Raw genomic sequence first — 13,445 nt, 5'->3', positions numbered from 1 at the left:
GTACCCCCCCAGCCTTGTCTCTCAGTACCCCCCAGCCTTGTCTCTCAGTACCCCCCCAGCCTTGTCTCTCAGTACCCCCCCAGCCTTGTCTCAGTACCCCCCCAGCCTTGTCTCTCAGTACCCCCCCAGCCTTGTCTCTCAGTACCCCCCCCAGCCTTGTCTCTCAGTACCCCCCCAGCCTTGTCTCTCAGTCCCCCCCAGCCTTGTCTCTCAGTCCCCCCCAGCCTTGTCTCTCAGTCCCCCCCAGCCTTGTCTCTCAGTCCCCCCCAGCCTTGTCTCAGTACCCCCCAGCCTTGTCTCTCAGTCCCCCCCAGCCTTGTCTCAGTACCCCCCAGCCTTGTCTCTCAGTACCCCCCCAGCCTTGTCTCAGTACCCCCCAGCCTTGTCTCTCAGTACCCCCCCAGCCTTGTCTCTCAGTACCCCCCAGCCTTGTCTCAGTACCCCCCCAGCCTTGTCTCAGTACCCCCCCAGCCTTGTCTCTCAGTCCCCCCCAGCCTTGTCTCTCAGTACCCCCCAGCCTTGTCTCTCAGTCCCCCCAGCCTTGTCTCAGTACCCCCCAGCCTTGTCTCTCAGTACCCCCCAGCCTTGTCTCTCAGTACCCCCCCCAGCCTTGTCTCTCAGTACCCCCCCAGCCTTGTCTCTCAGTACCCCCTTGCCTTGTCTCTCAGTACCCCCCCAGCCTTGTCTCTCAGTACCCCCCCAGCCTTGTCTCTCAGTACCCCCCCAGCCTTGTCTCAGTACCCCCCCAGCCTTGTCTCTCAGTCCCCCCCAGCCTTGTCTCAGTACCCCCCCAGCCTTGTCTCTCAGTCCCCCCCAGCCTTGTCTCCCAGTACCCCCCCAGCCTTGTCTCAGTACCCACCCCAGCCTTGTCTCTCAGTCCCCCCCAGCCTTGTCTCTCAGTACCCCCCCAGCCTTGTCTCTCAGTACCCCCCAGCCTTGTCTCTCAGTACCCCCCCAGCCTTGTCTCAGTACCCCCCCAGCCTTGTCTCAGTACCCCCCAGCCTTGTCTCTCAGTACCCCCCCAGCCTTGTCTCTCATAACCCCCAGCCTTGTCTCTCAGTACCCCCCCAGCCTTGTCTCTCAGTCCCCCCCAGCCTTGTCTCTCAGTACCCCCCAGCCTTATCTCTCAGTACCCCCCCAGCCTTGTCTCAGTACCCCCCCAGCCTTGTCTCAGTACCCCCCCAGCCTTGTCTCTCAGTCCCCCCCAGCCTTGTCTCTCAGTACCCCCCAGCCTTGTCTCTCAGTACCCCCCAGCCTTGTCTCTCAGTACCCCCCAGCCTTGTCTCTCAGTACCCCCCCCAGCCTTGTCTCAGTACCCCCCAGCCTTGTCTCAGTACCCCCCCAGCCTTGTCTCTCAGTACCCCCCCAGCCTTGTCTCTCAGTACCCCCCCCAGCCTTGTCTCTCAGTACCCCCCAGCCTTGTCTCTCAGTCCCCTCCCAGCCTTGTCTCTCAGTCCCCCCAGCCTTGTCTCTCAGTACCCCCCCAGCCTTGTCTCTCAGTCCCCCCCCAGCCTTGTCTCTCAGTACCCCCCCAGCCTTGTCTCTCAGTACCCCCCAGCCTTGTCTCTCAGTACCCCCCCCAGCCTTGTCTCAGTACCCCCCAGCCTTGTCTCAGTACCCCCCCAGCCTTGTCTCTCAGTACCCCCCCAGCCTTGTCTCTCAGTACCCCCCAGCCTTGTCTCTCAGTACCCCCCCAGCCTTGTCTCTCAGTACCCCCCCAGCCTTGTCTCAGTACCCCCCCAGCCTTGTCTCTCAGTACCCCCCAGCCTTGTCTCTCAGTACCCCCCAGCCTTGTCTCTCAGTACCCCCCCAGCCTTGTCTCTCAGTCCCCCCCAGCCTTGTCTCTCAGTCCCCCCCAGCCTTGTCTCTCAGTCCCCCCCAGCCTTGTCTCTCAGTCCCCCCAGCCTTGTCTCAGTACCCCCCCAGCCTTGTCTCTCAGTCCCCCCAGCCTTGTCTCAGTACCCCCCAGCCTTGTCTCTCAGTACCCCCCAGCCTTGTCTCAGTACCCCCCAGCCTTGTCTCTCAGTACCCCCCCAGCCTTGTCTCTCAGTACCCCCCAGCCTTGTCTCAGTACCCCCCAGCCTTGTCTCTCAGTCCCCCCCAGCCTTGTCTCTCAGTACCCCCAGCCTTGTCTCTCAGTCCCCCCCAGCCTTGTCTCAGTACCCCCCAGCCTTGTCTCTCAGTACCCCCCAGCCTTGTCTCTCAGTACCCCCCAGCCTTGTCTCTCAGTACCCCCCCAGCCTTGTCTCTCAGTACCCCCCCTGCCTTGTCTCTCAGTACCCCCCCAGCCTTGTCTCTCAGTACCCCCCCCAGCCTTGTCTCTCAGTCCCCCCCCCCAGCCTTGTCTCTCAGCACAAGGCCGGAGCACAGACAGAATGAAACAAGACGGAGGTCTTGGTTATTGTAAACAGCGGGAGCAAAACAAGTGGTGGAACAACAAAGCAGTTAATTCTGGGTTCTCTGGGTTCCCAGGCAGGCAGGCAGGCAGCAGTTTAAAGGTCCATTAAAGAGTTGGTTCTCAGGACAGATGACTCATACAGAGGACAGCATCCAAGTGTTCTGTTGACTGACGGACCAGAGCAGAGACGCACGTCCATGTCAGCGAGTGGTGGAGACCAGGGGTTATGGAAGATTTATGAGTTCATCGAGCTTGGGTCCTGACCGAGGTCGTAGCTGAGGTCAGTCACTCTGTCAAGACTGGAAGGAGATGGACTGAGCCAGAACTGTCCTTGTTTACCAGTGTTTGTCTGACCAAGTGTCTGTCTGGCTCTCACATTTCACTGTAGGAACCAATGGCTAGCTCATCTGCTTCTGATCAAGTTCAACTGTAATATTTGGGTGTAGTGATATTGGAGAGGTACAAGACAAGGATGTCCTCTTTCTCCCTTGCTCTTTGTTTAGCCTTAAAGGGGAAGCTCACCAATTTTTTACATGTAGACTTATTTTCACTCTTTCGGTGATTGTAGTTGATCCTCCAAAAAACGTTTATTTTTTTCTTTTCAATATCTTGTTTCATAACAGAAAATGACCCTAATTACACTTTCTGTTAACTACAATGCATTATGAAAACCTGTCTGAGGCATGTTAAAAATGACTCCAAACCAACTCATTTTACATCAGAATCCCATTCTGAATGTCTCTGCACTACGTTTTTTACTAAATGTTCCACTTTCCTGTGAATCCATATTTGCGTATTTTTGTTGTTGTTGTAAACAGCTTCATTCAAACATGGATTTATGGCACAGCGGAACCCTAATGACTACTGGTTATTCATCACCCTAATGATCTCTACTGGTTATTCATCACCCTAATGACCTCTACTGGTTATTCATCACCCTAATGACCTCTACTGGTTATTCATCACTCTAATGACCTCTACTGGTTATTCATCACCCTAATGACCTCTGACCTCTACTGGTTATTCATCACCCTAATGACCTCTACTGGTTATTCATCACCCTAATGACCTCTACTGGTTATTCATCACCCTAATGACCTCTACTGGTTATTCATCACCCTAATGACTACTGGTTATTCATCACTCTAATGACCTCTACTGGTTATTCATCACCCTAATGACCTCTGACCTCTACTGGTTATTCATCACCCTAATGACCTCTACTGGTTATTCATCACCCTAATGACCTCTACTGGTTATTCATCACCCTAATGACTACTGGTTATTCATCACTCTAATGACCTCTACTGGTTATTCATCACCCTAATGACCTCTGACCTCTACTGGTTATTCATCACCCTAATGACCTCTACTGGTTATTCATCACCCTAATGACCTCTACTGGTTATTCATCACCCTAATGACCTCTACTGGTTATTCATCACCCTAATGACCTCTACTGGTTATTTGTAGAGGTCTTTAAAGCTCCACGTTTCATAAACCCTTTTCTGATGGTTTATACTGTATGTCTCTCTGTGCTCCTTGTAGACCCGGTCCAGTCAGTCTCAGTGCTGTTGGAGCTGCAGGATGTCCTGGTGAGGACGGGCCTGAAGGATCGGAGCCGTCTGCTGCTGGGGCCTTTCTCCTGTAGCGCCGCCCTAGAGGCCAGGTGGTGTAGGCACAGCAGCAGTCCTGGACCTGAGACTGGGATCCCGAAACTACTGCTGGACCTGAAGGGAGGCCTACTGCAGGTGAGCGGGAACACCCACAATTCTGATTTCCTGCTCATTCCTTCCTGATTCCGGGAATCTTCCAACCAGGTTTTCTGGAAAACGAACAGAATTTATGGAAATGTACCAGATTTTTGTAACCCCGTATGCCATTCTCACCCTAATTCAGTAACATAAAGTTAGTCCATCTTTCTGTTAGAGATCTGATAAGACCAAAAATGTTCCCAAACTGTCATTCATCACCCTAATGACCTCTAATGACCTCTACTGGTTATTCATCACCCTAATGACCTCTACTGGTTATTCATCACCCTAATGACCTCTACTGGTTATTCATCACTCTAATGACCTCTACTGGTTATTCATCACCCTAATGACCTCTACTGGTTATTCATCACCCTAATGACCTCTACTGGTTATTCATCACTCTAATGACCTCTACTGGTTATTCATCACCCTAATGACCTCTACTGGTTATTCATCACCCTAATGACCTCTACTGGTTATTCATCACCCTAATGACCTCTACTGGTTATTCATCACCCTAATGACCTCTACTGGTTATTCATCGCCCTAATGACCTCTACTGGTTATTCATCACTCTAATGACCTCTACTGGTTATTCATCACCCTAATGACCTCTACTGGTTATTCATCACCCTAATGACCTCTACTGGTTATTCATCACTCTAATGACCTCTACTGGTTATTCATCACCCTAATGACCTCTACTGGTTATTCATCACCCTAATGACCTCTGACCTCTACTGGTTGTTTGTAGAGGTCTTTTAAAGCTACAAGGTTCCAGGTCCACGTTGCATAAACCCTGAAGTCCCTTTAAGGAAGACTGGTACTTTTACTGTTAGCGTGTTACTGTAAGTATTCCACATTACAGCAGGGGGAAACTTGTTTACGTTTTTCCTAATGCACTTATTTCCGTGCCATTAACAGAAAGATCACTCACAACTCAACACTTAATACATAATCATACATTTCCTTCTGCAAATACAGAGTGTTTGTGGTGTTTTAATGAAGTCTTGTAAGAAAACCAACCCAAATTCCTTCCGTTCCAGCTCCAAACCTGAGAAATCCCCACTTTTTCCTGTTTTTACATTGAGTCACCCTCCTCCACAGCGGAGTAGAGTCCAGTCTGGTTCTGTGTGTCAACTGGTTTTGACTCAGAGATTCCTGCCTTCCCGTCCAATCCCCATCCCCAATCCCCAGCCCAAACCCCATCCCCAATCCCTAGTCCAATCCCCATCCCCAATCCCCAGCCCAATCCCCATCCCCAATCCCCATCCCCAATCCCCATCCCCAATCCCTAGTCCAATCCCTAGTCCAATCCCCAGCCCCAATCCCCAGCCCAATCCCCAGCCCCAATCCCCAGCCCCAATCCCCAGCCCCAATCCCCAGCCCGATCCCCAGCCCCAATCCCCAGTCCAATCCCCAGCCCCATGCCCAATCCCCATGCCCAATCCCCTGCCCAATCCCCTGCCCAATCCGCCACCCCATCCCCAATCCCCAGCCCAATACGCCACCCCATCCTTAACCCTCACCACCAACCCTAACCCCAGTCCCAACCCCATCCTTAACCCCCAACCCCATCCTTAACCCCAACCCCATCCTTAACTCCCAACCCCATCCTTAACCACCAACCCCCTCCTTAACCCCCAGCCCAAACCCCATCCTTAACCAGCAACCCCATCCTTAACAACCAACCCCATCCTTAACCCCCAAACCCAACCCCATCCTTAACCCCCAGCCCCAACCCCATCCTTAACCCCGAACCCAACCCCATCCTTAACCTCCAGCCCCAACCCCATCCTTAATCCCCAGCCCCATCCTTAACCCCCAGCCCCATCCTTGACCCCCAACCCCATCCTTAACAACCAACCCCATCCTTAACCCCCAGCCCCAACCCCATCCTTAACCCCTAGCCCAAACCCCATCCTTAACCCCCAACCCCATCCTTAACCCCCAACCCCATCCTTAACCCCGAACCCAACCCCATCCTTAACCCCCAGCCCCATCCTTAACCCCCAGCCCCATCCTTAACCCCCAACCCCATCCTTAACCCCCAGCCCCATCCTTAACCACCAACCCCATCCTTAACCCCACTGTCATGTAATATTCTCCTTGTGTCTGTGCAGGTGTTCTGGGGCCAGGAGCATGTCAACTGTCTGAGGCTGGTGTATGAACACCTCCAGGCCTCCCTCCAGAGGAACCAGGGGACTGGGGCTGGGACTGGGGCTGGGACTGGGACTGGGACTGGGGCTGGGGCTGGGACTGGGACTGGGGCTGGGGCTGGGTCTGGGGCTGGGTCTGGGGCTGGGGCTGAAGAGGATAAGCCCCCTTTGACCCCCAGTCACCCCCTCCACTGAAATCCCCCCCCCGAAGACAGAACACAGCTCCGACGACCTCCGCACCGGGCTGTTCCAGTACATACAGGACTCAGGTAACCATCACACCTCACTACTAACTATTCACCTGTTTCTCAGGTAATAACACTGTTACTATCTATTACATACAGGTAATAACACTGTTACTATCTATTACATACAGGTAATAACACACTGTTACTATCTATTACATACAGGTAATAACACTGTTACTATCTATTAGATACAGGTAATAACACACTGTTACTATCTATTAGATACAGGTAATAACACACTGTTACTATCTATTAGATACAGGTAATAACACACTGTTACTATCTATTAGATACAGGTAATAACACACTGTTACTATCTATTAGATACAGGTAATAACACTGTTATTATCTATTAGATACAGGTAATAACACTGTTACTATCTATTAGATACAGGTAATAACACTGTTACTATCTATTAGATACAGGTAATAACACACTGTTACTATCTATTAGATACAGGTAATAACACTGTTACTATCTATTAGATACAGGTAATAACACTGTTACTATCTATTAGATACAGGTAATAACACTGTTACTATCTATTAGATACAGGTAATAACACTGTTACTATCTATTACATACAGGTAATAACACTGTTACTATCTATTACATACAGGTAATAACACTGTTACTATCTATTAGATACAGGTAATAACACTGTTACTATCTATTAGATACAGGTAATAACACCTGTTACTATCTATTAGATACAGGTAATAACACTGTTACTATCTATTAGATACAGGTAATAACACTGTTACTATCTATTAGATACAGGTAATAACACTGTTACTATCTATTAGATACAGGTAATAACACTGTTACTATCTATTAGATACAGGTAATAACACTGTTACTATCTATTAGATACAGGTAATAACACTGTTACTATCTATTAGATACAGGTAATAACACTGTTACTATCTATTACATACAGGTAATAACACTGTTACTATCTATTAGATACAGGTAATAACACTGTTACTATCTATTAGATACAGGTAATAACACTGTTACTATCTATTAGATACAGGTAATAACACTGTTACTATCTATTAGATACAGGTAATAACACTGTTACTATCTATTAGATACAGGTAATAACACCTGTTACTATCTATTAGATACAGGTAATAACACTGTTACTATCTATTAGATACAGGTAATAACACTGTTACTATCTATTAGATACAGGTAATAACACTGTTACTATCTATTAGATACAGGTAATAACACTGTTACTATCTATTAGATACAGGTAATAACACTGTTACTATCTATTAGATACAGGTAATAACACTGTTACTATCTATTAGATACAGGTAATAACACTGTTACTATCTATTAGATACAGGTAATAACACACTGTTACTATCTATTAGATACAGGTAATAACACTGTTACTATCTATTAGATACAGGTAATAACACTGTTACTATCTATTAGATACAGGTAATAACACATGTTACTATCTATTAGATACAGGTAATAACACTGTTACTATCTATTAGATACAGGTAATAACACTGTTACTATCTATTAGATACAGGTAATAACACTGTTACTATCTATTAGATACAGGTAATAACACTGTTACTATCTATTAGATACAGGTAATAACACTGTTACTATCTATTAGATACAGGTAATAACACACTGTTACTATCTATTAGATACAGGTAATAACACTGTTACTATCTATTAGATACAGGTAATAACACACTGTTACTATCTATTAGATACAGGTAATAACACTGTTACTATCTATTAGATACAGGTAATAACACTGTTACTATCTATTAGATACAGGTAATAACACCTGTTACTATCTATTAGATACAGGTAATAACACCTGTTACTATCTATTAGATACAGGTAATAACACACTGTTACTATCTATTAGATACAGGTAATAACACTGTTACTATCTATTACATACAGGTAATAACACTGTTACTATCTATTAGATACAGGTAATAACACACTGTTACTATCTATTAGATACAGGTAATAACACACTGTTACTATCTATTAGATACAGGTAATAACACCTGTTACTATCTATTAGATACAGGTAATAACACTGTTATTATCTATTAGATACAGGTAATAACACTGTTACTATCTATTAGATACAGGTAATAACACTGTTATTATCTATTAGATACAGGTAATAACACTGTTACTATCTATTAGATACAGGTAATAACACACTGTTACTATCTATTAGATACAGGTAATAACACTGTTACTATCTATTAGATACAGGTAATAACACTGTTACTATCTATTAGATACAGGTAATAACACACTGTTACTATCTATTAGATACAGGTAATAACACACTGTTACTATCTATTAGATACAGGTAATAACACTGTTACTATCTATTAGATACAGGTAATAACACTGTTACTATCTATTAGATACAGGTAATAACACTGTTACTATCTATTAGATACAGGTAATAACACTGTTACTATCTATTAGATACAGGTAATAACACATGTTACTATCTATTAGATACAGGTAATAACACTGTTATTATCTATTAGATACAGGTAATAACACTGTTACTATCTATTAGATACAGGTAATAACACACTGTTACTATCTATTAGATACAGGTAATAACACACTGTTACTATCTATTAGATACAGGTAATAACACTGTTACTATCTATTAGATACAGGTAATAACACACTGTTACTATCTATTAGATACAGGTAATAACACACTGTTACTATCTATTAGATACAGGTAATAACACACTGTTACTATCTATTAGATACAGGTAATAACACTGTTACTATCTATTAGATACAGGTAATAACACTGTTACTATCTATTAGATACAGGTAATAACACTGTTACTATCTATTAGATACAGGTAATAACACACTGTTACTATCTATTAGATACAGGTAATAACACTGTTACTATCTATTAGATACAGGTAATAACACTGTTACTATCTATTAGATACAGGTAATAACACTGTTACTATCTATTAGATACAGGTAATAACACTGTTACTATCTATTAGATACAGGTAATAACACTGTTACTATCTATTAGATACAGGTAATAACACTGTTACTATCTATTAGATACAGGTAATAACACACTGTTACTATCTATTAGATACAGGTAATAACACTGTTACTATCTATTAGATACAGGTAATAACACACTGTTACTATCTATTAGATACAGGTAATAACACACTGTTACTATCTATTAGATACAGGTAATAACACACTGTTACTATCTATTAGATACAGGTAATAACACTGTTACTATCTATTACATACAGGTAATAACACTGTTACTATCTATTAGATACAGGTAATAACACACTGTTATTATCTATTAGATACAGGTAATAACACACTGTTACTATCTATTAGATACAGGTAATAACACTGTTACTATCTATTAGATACAGGTAATAACACACTGTTACTATCTATTAGATACAGGTAATAACACTGTTACTATCTATTAGATACAGGTAATAACACACTGTTACTATCTATTAGATACAGGTAATAACACTGTTACTATCTATTAGATACAGGTAATAACACACTGTTACTATCTATTAGATACAGGTAATAACACACTGTTACTATCTATTAGATACAGGTAATAACACACTGTTACTATCTATTAGATACAGGTAATAACACTGTTACTATCTATTAGATACAGGTAATAACACTGTTACTATCTATTAGATACAGGTAATAACACTGTTACTATCTATTAGATACAGGTAATAACACTGTTACTATCTATTAGATACAGGTAATAACACTGTTACTATCTATTAGATACAGGTAATAACACTGTTACTATCTATTAGATACAGGTAATAACACACTGTTACTATCTATTAGATACAGGTAATAACACTGTTATTATCTATTACATACAGGTAATAACACACTGTTACTATCTATTAGATACAGGTAATAACACACTGTTACTATCTATTAGATACAGGTAATAACACTGTTACTATCTATTAGATACAGGTAATAACACACTGTTACTATCTATTAGATACAGGTAATAACACACTGTTACTATCTATTAGATACAGGTAATAACACTGTTACTATCTATTAGATACAGGTAATAACACTGTTACTATCTATTAGATACAGGTAATAACACTGTTACTATCTATTAGATACAGGTAATAACACTGTTACTATCTATTAGATACAGGTAATAACACTGTTACTATCTATTAGATACAGGTAATAACACTGTTATTATCTATTAGATACAGGTAATAACACTGTTACTATCTATTAGATACAGGTAATAACACTGTTACTATCTATTAGATACAGGTAATAACACACTGTTACTATCTATTAGATACAGGTAATAACACTGTTACTATCTATTAGATACAGGTAATAACACACTGTTACTATCTATTAGATACAGGTAATAACACTGTTACTATCTATTAGATACAGGTAATAACACTGTTACTATCTATTAGATACAGGTAATAACACTGTTACTATCTATTAGATACAGGTAATAACACTGTTACTATCTATTAGATACAGGTAATAACACACTGTTACTATCTATTAGATACAGGTAATAACACTGTTACTATCTATTAGATACAGGTAATAACACTGTTACTATCTATTAGATACAGGTAATAACACTGTTATTATCTATTAGATACAGGTAATAACACACTGTTACTATCTATTAGATACAGGTAATAACACACTGTTACTATCTATTAGATACAGGTAATAACACTGTTACTATCTATTAGATACAGGTAATAACACACTGTTACTATCTATTACATACAGGTAATAACACTGTTACTATCTATTAGATACAGGTAATAACACACTGTTACTATCTATTAGATACAGGTAATAACACTGTTACTATCTATTAGATACAGGTAATAACACTGTTACTATCTATTACATACAGGTAATAACACTGTTACTATCTATTAGATTCAGGTAATAACACTGTTACTATCTATTACATACAGGTAATAACACTGTTACTATCTATTAGATACAGGTAATAACACACTGTTACTATCTATTAGATACAGGTAATAACACTGTTACTATCTATTAGATACAGGTAATAACACTGTTACTATCTATTAGATACAGGTAATAACACACTGTTACTATCTATTAGATACAGGTAATAACACACTGTTACTATCTATTACATACAGGTAATAACACTTATTATCTATTAGATACAGGTAATAACACACTGTTATTATCTATTAGATACAGGTAATAACACATGGTAATAGAAAGCGTACCCGAACACGCTTCAGCCCCACTTGAAACAAATAGTGAATCAGGGCTTCTGCATGTGGTCTCAGAGAGGAAGACATTACAGTCTGTTTCCAGTAAAACACAGTTTGTTCTCCTCCCTGGGCACACTGTCTTCCTCCCGGGGAGAGAGACACACACACACACACACACACACACACACACACACACACACACACACGGTGGAGAGAGATCAAACCCTCTCCTCGCCCTATCAGCTATCTATCCTGTCAGCTGTGGTCGGTCAGCCTCTCCTGTCCTTGTTTGTTGCATCGTTCCTCTGGTCTTTAATGCATTTAATACGGCTGTTCCTCTAATGGATTACAGGAGGGCTTCCTTCCTTCCTTCCTTCCTTCCTTCCTTCCATCCTTCCTTCCTTCCTTCCTTCCTTCCTTCCAGCAGTAAAAACAGGGAGCTGGTGCTGGGGGAAGGTAGAGAGAGGGGGGGATGTAGTCCTCAGACCTGGGTTCAAATAGTAGTATCCCTTTTGTTACTTTGACTGTTTGATTGTCCGTGCCTGGAGTAGCCAGCCGGGCAGGAATGTGTGACCTTTTTGGGATGACTCCATTGGTTCCACTGTGCCCTGCAAGCTGAAACAAGCCCAGATAGACAGAACCCATAATAGTTGGAAGTCGGTTCTGCCGTCGTCCTGAGGCCATGCTGGCGGAGAGGTAGCGAGCAGCAGCTGGGTTGGTAGGTTCCCTAGAAGCCGGTTAAACAAGACATGAAGGAGAACAGAACGATGAAGGCAGATCTCTTCATCCATAACATTACCGAAACACAAGCTGAGACACTGTGGAAACAACATATCGTCTACCTTCAAGTGGGCTGCTGAGACGGAGAGAGAGAGGGAGGGAGAGAGGGAGGGAGAGAGGGAGAGAGAGGGAGGGAGAGAGAGGGAGGGAGAGAGGGAGGGAGAGAGACAGAGAGAGACAGAGAGAGGGAGAGACAGAGAGAGACAGACAGACAGACGGAGACAGAGAGCAGAGTGAGACAGAGCAGAGAGACAGAGCAGAGAGAGAGACAGAGCAGAGAGACAGACAGACAGACAGACAGACAGACAGACAGACAGACACGGAGAGAGACAGAGAAAGAGAGGGAGAGCGACAGAGAGAGAGAGAGACAGAGGGAGAGAGAGAGAGACAGAGAGAGAGACGGAGAGAGAGAGAGAGAGGCAGAGGGAGAGAGAGAGAGACAGAGAGAGAGACGGACAGAGAGAGAGAGAGACGGAGAGAGAGAGAGAGAGGCAGAGGGAGAGAGACAGAGAGAGAGACGGAGAGAGAGAGACGGAGAGAGAGAGACAGGGAGAGAGACGGGGAGAGAGAGAGAGGGACGGAGGGAACAGTGCTGCTGATCAAACACTAATCGACTACAGAGTACTAGACCAGAGGACAAATTAAAAGGTATTTTCTGTCACGAGGAGCCCAGTGTTTGTTTCCCTGAGGACCAAGACTAACATCAATTCTGCACTTGACTTTTTATCTAATAAACAGTTTTCCAAACAGCAGCCATGACCAACATATC

At 43.4% G+C, this 13,445-nt stretch overlaps 2 protein-coding genes across 2 annotated transcripts in view; both read left to right on the top strand.

Annotated features, from left to right (window-relative positions):
* LOC123724047 (vacuolar protein sorting-associated protein 13B) overlaps positions 1–6,475 on the top strand; it is a 29,501-nt gene extending 23,026 nt beyond the window's left edge. The window contains exons 2-4 of the mRNA XM_045713951.1: positions 3,947–4,149; positions 6,279–6,436; positions 6,469–6,475. Of these exons, the coding sequence (XP_045569907.1) occupies positions 3,947–4,149; positions 6,279–6,436; positions 6,469–6,475 (368 nt within the window). The remainder of the gene's footprint in view (positions 1–3,946; positions 4,150–6,278; positions 6,437–6,468) is intronic.
* Positions 6,476–6,492: 17 nt separating this feature from the next.
* Positions 6,493–13,445, top strand: part of LOC123740021 (vacuolar protein sorting-associated protein 13B-like) — a 39,479-nt gene continuing 32,526 nt past the window's right edge. The window contains exon 1 of the mRNA XM_045713950.1: positions 6,493–6,583. The gene's annotated coding sequence lies outside the window, so the exon portion shown is untranslated. The remainder of the gene's footprint in view (positions 6,584–13,445) is intronic.

The sequence above is a fragment of the Salmo salar genome, unplaced genomic scaffold, assembly GCF_905237065.1.
Source record: "Salmo salar unplaced genomic scaffold, Ssal_v3.1, whole genome shotgun sequence".
Classification (NCBI taxonomy): Eukaryota; Metazoa; Chordata; class Actinopteri; order Salmoniformes; family Salmonidae; genus Salmo; species Salmo salar.
This window is presented reverse-complemented; position numbering and strand designations above follow the sequence as displayed.